Raw genomic sequence first — 13,729 nt, 5'->3', positions numbered from 1 at the left:
ATGTGCACATTCATCTTAGCTACTAGGAGACACAACTCTTCTGATGCAAGTTCTCTAACATTACGAACGCCCTACAGAATGCAGTAAACAAATGCAGACACATTCCTCTGCTATTGTTAATGGATCCAGCATGCAGTAAACATCTGTTAGTGCTGTTAACTGTAAACCAAGGGCTGCCAAGATTTCGGCTCAAGAGCCATGCTCTGACACGGGTGGCAAACCGCTCAGTTTCATGCACACTTGCCCCACCGACACATCATGCTGTCCGAGCGCAAAGAGGAGGGAGAGGCAGCAACAGCAACCACGCTGCATTTAAATAGCAGTGCAGTCGCACTGCATACAACTTGGTTTTATATTTCATATTTCTCAACAACATAGATGACAAACAAAACAACTTTTCAGTATTATTAAATTGTTTTTGGCGCACTTAACATAGAAGATGATTTTTATCTGGTACCGACTATCAGCATACGGACAGACACAGACAATTTCACAGATTTTTGCACTCAGGTTGCCATTTAACGGTGACTTATTTAGGTTTGTAATCGAAATGGTGTAGCACTTTTGCAACCTCATTATGGATACGTGGAAATTCTACCTAAGTAAAGCAATATAGACGTCCTGAACAGTTTTAACATAAAAACACTTGTCATTAAATCAGCACTTGCCAGGTCAATCAGTTAAATCTACACATGCACAGGGGCGCTTTGAAACAGTCTCGAAAATAGCTCAAAAACAGATGTAAGATTGGCAGCGTCCTCAAAACTCTTAGGAAACTATCCTCGTAATTCTTTCAAGGCTGGAATGGACTCTTCCAATATAGCATTTTCCTTAACGCCGGGGTTGTCCCTTCCACAGCGAGATTTTATTTTTAAATGCCTCCCCATTTGTATAAGAAATAAGTTGTTTCTCAACTTGCAATGTCTTACTGTGGGCAGTGTGCAATCAATTCCACTTAAAATGTGAGATCTGCAACCCATTTCACATGTTTTAAGATTCGTTCCTGCACTCCTTTTTCCTTCATAAGTTCACCAATAGCATATTTTAAATTGAAAAATCGTTCCAGGAATTGCCCTCGACTTAACCAACGCACTTTGCAGTAACATATAGAATCTCCATACTATTTTCTCAGTTTCATCAAAACCCGTTAAAACTGACTGTGGAATAATACGAATGACTTCATAAATTTTTCTGTTCACACGACCGATTTGTTTACGTGCTGCAGTCCTGCAAATTTAGCAGAAAGTGCTTATGATGTACAGAACAATGACTTCCATCTATCGACCATTGTAATTTTTTGCTCTTTCATTGTGAAACAAATCTTATTGGTTCATGGTATTGTAATGTTGTTTCACTGCAAATTTGCAGTACGCATCGCTTATGTGACTGCAAAATTTATATTGAGAGTTCTTACCCCTCTCTTTTGCCACTCCCAATCATTTTTAAAGACTTGTGACGATAGATCGGTAGATGGTCTCGTTTTGTGCAAACAGCCACGGGACATGTGAACTTCCTTCATACCACGAACAAATAGAAAAGGGTAAACAGCACTGACACCACGATTCTGCCGAAGTGAAGAGAGTTGTTTCGATCGAAAAATGTCACACAGCAATACTAAATGAAATGTGGCGCTGTACCGTGTACTCCCGGAAAGGAACGAGCAAAGCCGAGAAAGGCTAACTGTGAGCCTCGGCCTGCGTGAAGTATGGCACGGGCAAGTGCAGCGCATTCATTTGTTCTAATCGAACCAGCCTGTGTTGTGATAGGTTTCTGAGATGTTTTTACGGCATTTCCCATGTCGAATACTAGGCCTCCACTACGGTGGTAACTTCAGAGATAGAAGTACAATGTAAAAGAATTTCACAAACTTACCAAACACTAACTGGTTTCATTGCAACTAATGCATGCGCTGCAGCTACCCAAAACTCTGAATACGATTTACAGTAATGCAAACATACGTTCACTACTCTCTCTGTTCATAGACAATAATAGAGAGTCTGGAACCGCATGACCGCTATGGTCGCTGGTTCGAATCCTGCCTCCGGCATGGATGTGTGTGATGTTCTTAGGTTAGTTAGGTTTAAGTAGTTCTAAGTTCTAGGGGACTGATGACCTCAGAAGTTAAGTCCCATAGTGCTCAGAGCCATTTGAACCAATAATAGAGGAATGTGTCCTCGTCTGTTTATCACGTTATGTGGGTTGTCCGTAATAACAAAGAGCTTGAATAGAAAACATGTGTTTCACAGTAGCGAAGATTAATCTTAAGGTGTGCATTTTAGGGCCCATGTCTACTGGACATTTATGGCTCGTTTTGGTCCATACTACTACCTCTCAAACTCAGGATTACATTTTTTTAACACCCAACATCCTGTATATCACTTCAGTTTTGAGGACTTATCAGTTAATTAATAACAGAAGTACCACGATAGATGATGACTTGCTTCTTTTAGTAATTTTTCGACACACAAATATCATATGCCGCTGAATAACTGCTGAAGAGTAACATGACTTGTCTACGACGTTCGACAGAGTGGTTCTAACATTAAAAGCAAAAGCGTGTCAGGCCAAGACAACCGTACATACAAGAGAACTGAAATTAACGCTGGCACGCATCGCCACCCGTCTACTCCTGCATTGTTGACACTTCAACAGTTACTTCCTACACTGTCTATACAAATGAATATGTTCACCCGTGCTACACTGCGACTAAGGACCTCATCTTACATGTCTCACACTATACTGGATTCATGTAGATATTTTGGCATCAGTTAATATGTTACATAAATTATTTAATATTCTTCCTGAATGTCAGAGGTTTGACTTATGACGTCCCGAGTTCCATTTATCACCATTTCCTGATGGATCGATAGAGCTCTGCAATATTTGTAGTGGTTTCGCCGGTAAATAGTGACAAATGAAGCTTAGAACGTGGAAATCGTAACTACAACATTTGACTGACAGAAAGAAGGTTAAATAATTAATGGAACATACCAACTGATGTGACAATATCTCCATACCTCCAGAACAGGCTTGCACAATCAACGGGACCTGCCCAACGTCACAACGATAATAACAACAACAGCTGACACCATAGGACGTCACTTTTTCGCCTCCCCCTTTCCCTCGCTCCGAACCAATTTTCTCACAAGAAGAGACTCCATCGAGATTATAAATTAAATGTACATTATCTGATAATTTTAGACTATTTCAGTAACTTCAGTAATCTCTTGCATGCAACATAAAACGCCTGATAAGCAAAACACCTTAAACGCGCAGCATGATGTTAAATTAAAACAAAATATGCAACGCGACTGACAGCAATACAAGGCTAAGAAATTATTCTTAGCACTTGTATACCACATTTTGATTTATATTCGTGTACTCTACACTATTCTGTGTATTTATCTCACGAGCTTGTGTTAGAGCCCTCACTTGCAGTCTGCGAGTATCAATCACGGGCGCGTACTATATAACCCCCCTAAACAATATTTTGTTCTCACACATTATTCAGTTATTCTTATCACATTCCAGAAAGGCTGCAGGAAGTACACGCTACTTTGCATTTAGTTAACTAGAAAGCCTACTACTTGATACAACTGTGTTCTGGTTGAAGGTGACACAATTTCAAGTATTGCATCTTTAAGCTGTCTGTTAAGCTCCTTTGCCACATAACTTTTTCTTACACGTCCAGTCTCTCAGGTATTTCAGCTCAATGTAGTACAAACTGTTAATCTGAAAACATTTCACCATATCCTGTTATGTGCGAGGGACAGCTTCTTCATCTTACGTCACTCACAAATAGAGACTTTGTAACTATCGTCACCATGTTCAATCGCACTCTTTACGTAAGGGACATTGTACTCTATGTACGAGGGTGGATTGGTAACTACAATAAAAACATTGTAAACAATTTTATTTTGTAAAAACCAATCCCATTTCTAAACTTAATATCCATTGATCTCAGTACTTTTGGTCCTCTAGGATTTTATCATTGCCTTGGAAAAAAATATTCGTTAGAAACTGAAAAGCGATCATTTACAACACGGATACTAATTTGTCGAACTTTTCCAGAACTTTGGGTTTCCTGTTCTGATTTAGTACAAGTGGGAAGACTTGGGGTTATTAGTGTTTCTTGTCCAGCCACTGCCAGTCTTACACATCTAATATTAGCCATAAAGTGTGCACACTGCAGTAATGCGGCACCTCATTTCACCAGATTCCAGCCTGCCACAGTCCGTGTAGTGTCGCGTTATTAATGTCCAAGACCTTTTTGGTGGCGCTTGTTTTCCATCTTAATCGCATGGCTTGCTTGAATGAGTTGTTATCTGTGCCGCCGTCTCACACAAGAGACAATAAAACCGCACGAATCAAAGAAATTGACACAAGTTACGTATTTCTGTTTTGTTGTGGTCTTCAGTCCAGAGACTGGTTTGATGCAGCTCTCCATGCTACTCTATCCTGTGCAAGCTACTTCATCTCCCAGTACCTACTGCAACCTACATCCTTCTGAATCTGCTTAGTTTATTCAAATAAATGGTTCAAATGGCTCTGAGCACTATGGGACTCAACTGCTGTGGTCATAAGTCCCCTAGAACTTAAAGGACATCACACACATCCATGCCCGAGGCAGGATTCGAACCTGCGACCGTAGCGGTCGTGCGGTTCCAGACTGAAGCGCCTTTAACCGCGCGGCCACTCCGGCCGGCGCTTAGTTTATTCATCTCTTGGTCTCCCTCTACGACTTTTACCCTCCGCGCTGCCCTCCAATACTAAATTGGTGATCCCTTGATGCCTCAGAACATGTCCTACCAACCGATCCCTTCTTCTAGTCAAGTTGTGCCACAAACTTCTCTTCTCCCCAGTTAACAAATTTCTCTTCTTCAGAAACGCTTTCCTTGTCATTGCCAGTCTACATTTTATATCCTCTCTACTTCGACCATCATCAGTTATTTTGCTCCCCAAATAGCGAAACTCCTTTACTACTTTAAGTATCTCATTTCCTAATCTAATTCCCTCAGCATCACCCGACTTAATTCGACTACATTCCATTATCCTCGTTTTGCTTTTGTTGATGTTCATCTTATATCCTCCTTTCAAGACACTATCCATTCCGTTCAACTGCTCTTCCAAGTCCTTTGCTGTCTCTGACAGAATTACAATGTCATCGGCGAACCTCAAAGTTTTTATTTCTTCTCCATGGATTTTAATACCTACTCCGAATTTTTCTTTTGTTTTTTTTACAGCTTGCTCAATACAAAGATTGAATAACATCGGGGAGAGGCTACAACCCTGTCTCACTCCCTTCCCAGCCACTGCTTCCCTTTCAAGCCCCACGACTCTTATAACTGCCATCTGGTTTCTGTACAAATTGTAAATAGCCTTTCGCTCTCTGTACTTGCCCCTGCCACCTTCAGAATTTGAAAGACAGTATTCCAGTTAACATTGTCAAAACTTTCTCTAAGTCTACAATTGCTAGAAACGTAGGTTTGCCTTTCCTTAATCTATCTTCTAAGATAAGTCGTAAGGTCAGTATTGCCTCACGTGTTCCAGTATTTCTACGGAATCCAAACTGATCTTCTCCGAGGTCGGCTTCTACTAGTTTTTCCATTCGTCTGTAAAGAATTCGCGTTATGAGGATAAATGCGGACACAATGTGTCTTACAAAGTAGTTAAACAAAAACGATTAGTGTCGTCTTTTTATTTTTAATTCCTTAAATTAAAATCTTAAGGGTCTATCAGACTCAGTCGACCAGGGAGAACGGAAATTTCACGTTTCATTGTTCCATGAAGATCGTTTTGTATACGTTGAGGTCTAAAACCGGTGAAGGATATGCAAGTAGCCATTAAGTAAGGAATGAAGTGTTGTGCTATCAGTTCGCGTGTTTTAAAATAAGTAACGAAGCCATTCCTGGCCCACTGCTATCAACGACTCCTCGCCTTCACGAAGCCGTTAACAGTTGTTACCTCCTTGTGTCACTTCATTAATAGAAGCTCCCTGACACTGCTTTTATTTCTGACAGTCGTTGTCTTGGATAGAAATTGCTTGCTTCTCTACATCTACACCTGCTCTGTAATTCACACTTAAGTGCCTGGCAGCAGGTTCTTCGAACTACCTTCCGACTGTTTCTCAACCGCTCCGCTCTCTAACAGTGTGTGGGAATAAAGAACACTTAAATGTTTCCTTGTAAGCATTGATTTCTTGTATTTTATTACAATGACCACTTCTCCCTATGTAGATGTGTTTCAACAAAATATTTTCTCATTTGGAGGAGAATGTTAGACATCGAAATTTCGTGAAAAGATTTTGCCGCGAGGAAAAACGCCTTTGTTTTAACGATTGCTATCCCATCTCGCTTATCATATACTTGAACACTCTTTCCCCCTATTACACGATAATACGGAACGAACTACCCTTCTTTGAGCTTATTCGATGTCTTCCGTCAATTCTACCTGGTAAGGATCCCATACAGCATACCAATACTCTAGCGGAGGGCAAACAATCGTAGTGTTGCATCTTCTAAGCATTCTGCCAATAAAATGCAGTCTTCGATTTGCCTTCCCCACAGCATCACCTACGTGACCGCTACAGTCTAAGTTGTAATTACTAGGATGTAGCTGAATTGACAGCCTTTGGATTTGTCTGAGGCACCGTGTAACTGTATTTCCTTATTGAGAGATAACTGCAACTTATCGCACCATGCAGGTATCGTGTCTAAGTCATTTTGCAATAGGTTTTGATCTGTTGATGACTTTACTGAGCGATAAATGGCCCATCCGGCTAGCCGCGCGGTCTAACGCGCTGCTTCCCGAGCGGGAAGGCGTGCCGGTCACCGGCACGAATCCACGCAGCGGATTGGTGTCGAGGTCCTGTGTGCCGGCCAGCCTGTGGATGGTTTTTAAGGCGGTTTTCAATCTGCCTCGGTGAATGCTGGCTGGTTCCCTTTATTCCGCCTCAGTTACACTATGTCGGTGAATGATGCGCAAACACTGTATCCACGTACGCGTGCACCATAATTACTCTACCACGCAAACATTTGGGGTTACAGTCGTCTGGTAAGTGACGTTCCCAGGGGGGGGGGGGGGGTGCCGGGGACTGCTGTGGCCTGTTGTGGGGTTGTGAACCACTGAGGGCTACGGCGGGACGAAGCCTCTACGTCGTTTCTAGGTCCCCGGTTCAGTACAGTACAACACAATACAAACAGTAAATGACAGAATCATCAGCAAACAATCTAAGAAGCTGCTCGGATTGTCTCCTAAATCGTTTACGTGGATAGAGAACAGCAGAGACCTACAACACTTCCTTGAGGAATGCTGGATATCAATTATGTTTTATTAACTTCTCATGATTGAAGCGAAGTCGTTCCATTCTCAGTATAACGTTTCTGTCTTATCTGCAGTTTTGGTACCAAGGAAATGATGTGAGATTAGAAATCAGAGTAACTTTCTGTCTCCCTTTAATTTCGTAAATCTGTTCAAGATTTTCATTCCATCGGATCCTAATTATAGTCCTTATGTTTTGAAGAATTTCGTCGGGTAGCTTTTTATAGTTTTTCGCTGAACCAGTGCATACGGTTTCCTGGCGAGAGTATCTAATTTTTCGTTTCTTGTTATTCCACAGTGCGCTTTCACCCATAACATGCCGGTCGCCATATTTACACTGGAAACCTTCTGCACTGTATCTATAATCCGATATAGTAGCTAATTTTTGGTATTGTTGGCGTCGTAGCATTTTAATAGCATTAGTGCTGATCGTGAATCTGATAAAATTACGACTGTTCTGCAATGAGTATTGCTGCAACTTCTGGGACCTTGAATTTGCCTCCTCTATTAGTATTTTAGTCTTGCCGTCTATGAACGCACTTCCTGGCCCTTCTTTTTGTTTAGACCCATCTGTGTACATCTGTCTGCAAGCTGCTAGGCTGTCAGCTAAAATTTTGCCATTCACTGAATCTTCGCTGAATGGAAGGCGTGTCTGGATATTCAACTTCACTAAGGTGTTAGTGTAGGGCGTATTGAAGCAGCTTGCATTTTGGGAAGTGGCGACGTATTCACGGAAAGACGAAGTGTTGAAGTAAAATAAGGGTGGTAGTTTCTTGTTAATCCAATTCTTGCCTGTATAGCACTCTGCAGTGAGATCCCTAATCTTAAATACATAAATCATACTTGTACTCATGGGTGAAACACTGAATGTAGGTCTGATGTAAATAGACCATTACAATTCAAAAAATATACACATCAAAACAAGTTTTGCATCACCCCGGTTTCCAGAACTCCTGAAGATAGATGTTGCCCGTGGATATTGTATCACAGACACAGTCCCTATGACTGTTCAAAGATGTCACTAAACCCGCCCAAAGATGTAAACAACCACGCATGAGCAGCGCCTATTAGGCGTAGGGGGTCCGGCAGCCGATCAGTTCCAGTCATTCCACCAGGAAGGAGGTACACGGCTCGTGTTGTCTGTAGTTCAACCATGCCTAGATGCTCAATACCGCGGTTCGTTCGCGTCCGCATTGTTACTTCATGCCAGGAAGAGTTCTCAACAAGGGAAGTGTCCAGGCGTCTCGGAGTGAACGAAAGCGATGTTATTCGGGCATGGAGGAGTTACAGAGAGACTGGAACTGTCGATTACATGCCTCCCTCAGGCCACCAAAGGGCTACTACTGAAGTGCATGACCGCTACCTATGGATTATGGCTCGGAGGGGCCCTGACAGCAACGCCACCATGTTGAATAATGCTTTTCGTGCGGCCACAGGACGTCGTGTTACGACTCAAACTGTGCGCAATAGGCTGGATGATGCGTAGCTTCACTCCCGACGTCCATGGCGAGGTCCATCTTTGCAACCACGACACCATGCAGCGGGGTACAGATGGGCCCAACAACACGCCGAATGGACCGCTCAGGATTGGCATCACGTTCTCTTTACCGATGAGTTTCGCAAACAATCGTCGGAGACGTGTTTGGAGGCAACCCGGTCAGGCTGAACGCCTTAAACACACTGTCCAGTGAGTGCAGCAAGGTGGAGGTTCCCTACTGTTCTGGAGTGGCATTATGTGGGGCAGACGTACGCCGCTGGTGCTCATGGAAGGCGCCGTAACGGTTGTACAGTATGTGAATGCCATCCTCCAACCATATCGGCAGCATATTGGCAAGGCATTCGTCTTCATGGACAACAATTTGCCCCACCATCGTGCACGACTAGTGAATTTCTTCCTTTAGGATAACGACATCGCTCGACTAGAGTGGCCAGCAAGTTCTCCTAGATATGAACGCTTTCGAACATGCCTGGGACAGATTGAAAAGGGCTGTTTATGGACGACGTGAACCACCAACCACTCTGATGGATCTACGCCGAATCGCCGTTGGGGAATGGGACAATCTGGACCAATAGTGCCTTCATGAACTTGTGGGTAGAGTGCCACGACGAATACAGGCATGCATCAATGCAAGAGGACGTGCTACTGGGTATTAGAGGTACTGGTGTGTACAGCAATCTGGACCACCACCTCTGAAGGTCTCGCTGTATGGTGGTACAACATGCAATGTGTGGTTTTCATAAGCAATAAAAAGGGCGGAAATGATGTTTATGTTGATCTCTATGCCAACTTTCTGTACAGGTTCCGGAACTATATATACAGGGTGTTACAAAAAGGTACGGCCAAACTTTCAGGAAACATTCCTCACACACAAAGAAAGAAAATATGTTATGTGGACATGTGTCCGGAAACGCTTACCTTCCATGTTAGAGCTTATTTTATTACTTCTCTTCAAATCACATTAATCATGGAATGGAAACACACAGCAACAGAACGTACCAGCGTGACTTCAAACACTTTGTTACAGGAAATGTTCAAAATGTCCTCCGTTAGCGACGATACATGCATCCACCCTCCGTCGCATGGAGTCCCTGATGCGCTGATGCAGCCCTGGAGAATGGCGTATTGTATCACAGCCGTCCACAATACGTGCACGAAGAGTCTCTACATTTGGTACCGGGGTTGCGTAGACAAGAGCTTTCAAATGCCCCCATAAATGAAAGTCAAGAGAGCGTGGAGGCCATGGAATTGGTCCGCCTCTACCAATCCATCGGTCACCGAACCTGTTGAGAAGTGTACGAACACTTCGACTGAAATGTGCAGGAGCTCCATCGTGCATGAACCACACGTTGTGTCGTACTTGTAAAGGAACATGTTCTAGCAGCACAGGTAGAGTATCCCGTATGAAATCATGATAACGTGCTCCATTGAGCGTAGGTGGAAGAACATGGAGCCCAATCGAGACATCACCAACAATGCCTGCCCAAACGTTCACAGAAAATCTGTGTTGATGACGTGATTGCACAATTGCGTGCCGATTCTCGTCAGGCCACACATGTTGATTGTGAAAATTTACAATTGGAATGAAGCCTCATCCGTAAAGAGAACATTTGCACACGCTGTACATGGTACGGGAACAACTGGTTCTCCCGTAGCACTCTCCATACAGTGACATGTTCAACGTTACCTCGTACAGCAGCAACTTCTCTGACGCTGACATTAGGGTTATTGCCAACTGCACGAAGAATTGCCTCGTCCATTGCAGGTGTCCTCGTCGTTCTAGGACTCTAGGTCTTCCCCAGCCGCGAGTCATAGGCTGGAATGTTCCGTGCTCCCTAAGACGCCGATCAATTGCTTCGAACGTCTTCCTGTCGGGACACCTTCGTTCTGGAAATCTGTCTCGATACAAACGTACCGCGCCACGGCTATTGCCCCGTGCTAATCCATACATCAAATGGGCATCTGCCAACTCCGCATTTGTAAACATTGCACTGGCTGCAAAACCACGTTCGTGATGAACACTACCCTGTTGATGCTACGTACTGATGTGCTTGATGCTAGTACTGTAGAGCAATGAGTCGCATGTCAACACAAGCACCGAAGTCAACATACCTTCCTTCTATTGGGCCAACTGGCGGTAAATCGAGCAAGTACAGTACATATTGACGAAACTAAAATGAACTCTAACATGGAAATTAAGCGTTTCCGGACACATGTCCACATAACATCTTTTCTTTATTTGTGTGTGAGGAATGTTTCCTGAAAGTTTGGCCGTACCTTTTTGTAACACCCTGTATACTTGAATATTTCTGGTATCTCAACTGCAGATTTTTCAGCGCTCATTTCACTTTAGGACTCTGTGTCTCAGAATGAACAAAAATGGGCTTGTATCACTATTGAAATAAGCCCTTCATATAAGATACATATCATTAAACAGTCCTAAGGTGTATAACAGTTCTGTTCCGTTCTGTCCTGTTCTTGAGTGCTATCGCCTGTTTCGTGATAAGAAACCTCAACAGGTCGTCCACAACGTATCAGTATTGTAGCACCCATACGGTCAGTTTTAAATCCAAGTGCCATTTGAATCGGCTTAATTGCTAATGGAAATCTTAATTGCTAATGGAAAACTCACGAACTTCACTCAACTCGTTTTATGTTTGAGCTGCAGGTCACTACCATATATGAAGCTATTTTATCTCTGTCTGATATCCTGCTAGTCGTAAGCCTTTTTTACGGAACGTGTGACAATCATCAGCACTTATTACCAACAATCTACAGCACGTTTCTGTTTATGGTATTGAACAAAACCGTTACAAAAATCACATTTATTCGTACCGCTTAGTAAAATTTCTGTATTTCGTAGATATTTATTAGAGTCATCACACGTCTTCATATAATGGCACTGCGCGTGCTTAAAACAGGTACATGAGAACGAGGTTATCATCAGGTTTTCATAGGGTTCCTCATCCTATGTCCTACAAATAAATGCAAAACGAAGTTGTCTCCAAAAAGAAAGTATTCTTAATTGTAGCCTGTTCAGTGTACCGGTCATTTCTTTATGACCAGTTCGTCTTCTTATTCTGTAATGGAAACTGAGTTTCTGTCTGCTTCCAGCGTCCAAGCGGCTGTCTGAACTGATCCGCAAGCCGTACGACCTGTACCGAGCTGGAGTGATCGACGAGTACTTCATGGGCCTCATGAACCAGGTGGCCCAGGCCGTCGACGACTCCGTCACTCAGGAGGTAAGAACAGCAGGCGCCGAAACAGCTGCTGGCTTTAATGGCTCATTTTACAGTCATACAACAGTGCACAAGAGCTTGTTATGGGATAAGTGGTGGTAGGTAAGAACACCACACTGCACGATAAAGGCCTTCAAATCAGATCACGAAGCCGTTGCAGTGGGAGAAACAACGCCATAAAATCTGAAACTCGACCTCTCCATTCCTTCCAGAAGGCACACTGGGTATGCCACAATCCTGTGGGTAGTAAGGGAAGAATGTCGACGAGATGAAGGAACTATGCTCGACTGCCAACATCACTGAGACACAGGATCTTGTTTACTTTGCTCGCTTTAACTTCGTTATGTCACACTGTGTCATCCTGTGGAATAATTCTGTATGTAGTCTTAGCCCATAAAAAGACAGTCGTAACGATATGCAGTATCTGTTGCTGAATTTTGTTCAGCCTACTCTACAAAAGCATTCAAATGCTGAAATGTAATCCCAATCTACATGTCCCCTCCTGGACTTTGTGCTAAATAACGTGATTTCATACAAACTGAAGGACAGCAGTTACTCATAAGGAACTCCATGCACGCGAGGTCGCAAGTTCACTCTTTAGTAAGACTGATATGAATGTACTGGGTGATAATTATCGAAGTATATGAAGAAAACGTAAACTAGTTACAAACTGCGACGTGCACACATTTTATTCAACGTGTGAACGTCACTACAGATATTCGGATTTACGTTATGACATGTTCGATATGTCTGCCACCCTTGGGGATGATGTGGCGCAGATGAATAGCAAAATTCTGCATGACCCGCTGAAGTGTAGGAACATCGATGCTGTCGATGACGTCCTGAATGGCTGTTTTCAGCTCAGCAGTAGTTGTGGGTTTATTGCTGTATACTCTGTTTTTAATATAGCCCCACAAAAAGGCGTCACGAGTGTTCAGATTCGGAGAACATGGCGGCCAATCGAGGCCCATGCCACTAACCTCTCGGTACCCCAGAGACAGAATGCGGTCCCCAAAGTGCTCCTTCAGGACAACACTCTCCTGCTTCGATGGAGTCGAGCTCCAAATTGCATTAACCACATCTTGTCGAAATCAGGGTCACTTTGGATAACGGGGATGAAATAATCTTCCAAAACCTTCACGTACCGTTCGCAAGTCACCATGACATCAAGGAATATCGCACCGATTATTCCGTGACTGGTCACAGTCACCTGTTGAGGGTGAAAAGATTTCTCGATCGCGAAATGCTGATCTTCAGTCCCCCAAATGCGCCAGTTATGCTTATTGACGAGCCCATCCAAATGAAAGTTGGCGTCGTCTCTAAACCAAACCATAACATGTGCATATTATTTCCCATCGTGCCCCGCGGCCAACCGAGCAGTTTGAACGTCCCAACGCAAACCGTTCGGAAGGTATGACGATTTTACTTCATACAGTACAATAACTGTCATCCTGTGTAAAATCAGTACGAGCAGTTCCAGCGACTGAGGTCAACTGACTGTTCTGCGCGTCGTCTTCAGCTGATGGTGCAGTCTAAAGATGGCCTAAGCCTACGCCGAAACCGGTCATTTTAATAAAATAACCATCGCGATCAGTATTGTTTTTCACAGATTTTATATAGATTTCAAGATCTCTGTTTCCCCAAAAATGTTACCAATAATTTTGAGTTGAAA

General features: G+C 43.2%; 1 protein-coding gene across 1 annotated transcript in view; it reads left to right on the top strand.

The window, feature by feature from the left end:
- LOC126262357 (peroxidase-like) overlaps positions 1-13,729 on the top strand; it is a 291,332-nt gene that overhangs the window by 249,000 nt on the left and 28,603 nt on the right. The window contains exon 13 of the mRNA XM_049958941.1: positions 11,933-12,060. Within this exon, the coding sequence (XP_049814898.1) occupies positions 11,933-12,060 (128 nt within the window). The remainder of the gene's footprint in view (positions 1-11,932; positions 12,061-13,729) is intronic.

This window comes from Schistocerca nitens, chromosome 1 (assembly GCF_023898315.1).
Source record: "Schistocerca nitens isolate TAMUIC-IGC-003100 chromosome 1, iqSchNite1.1, whole genome shotgun sequence".
Lineage (NCBI taxonomy): Eukaryota > Metazoa > Arthropoda > Insecta > Orthoptera > Acrididae > Schistocerca > Schistocerca nitens.
Note: the sequence above shows the minus strand (reverse complement) of the source record. Positions and strands in the feature narration are given on the sequence as shown.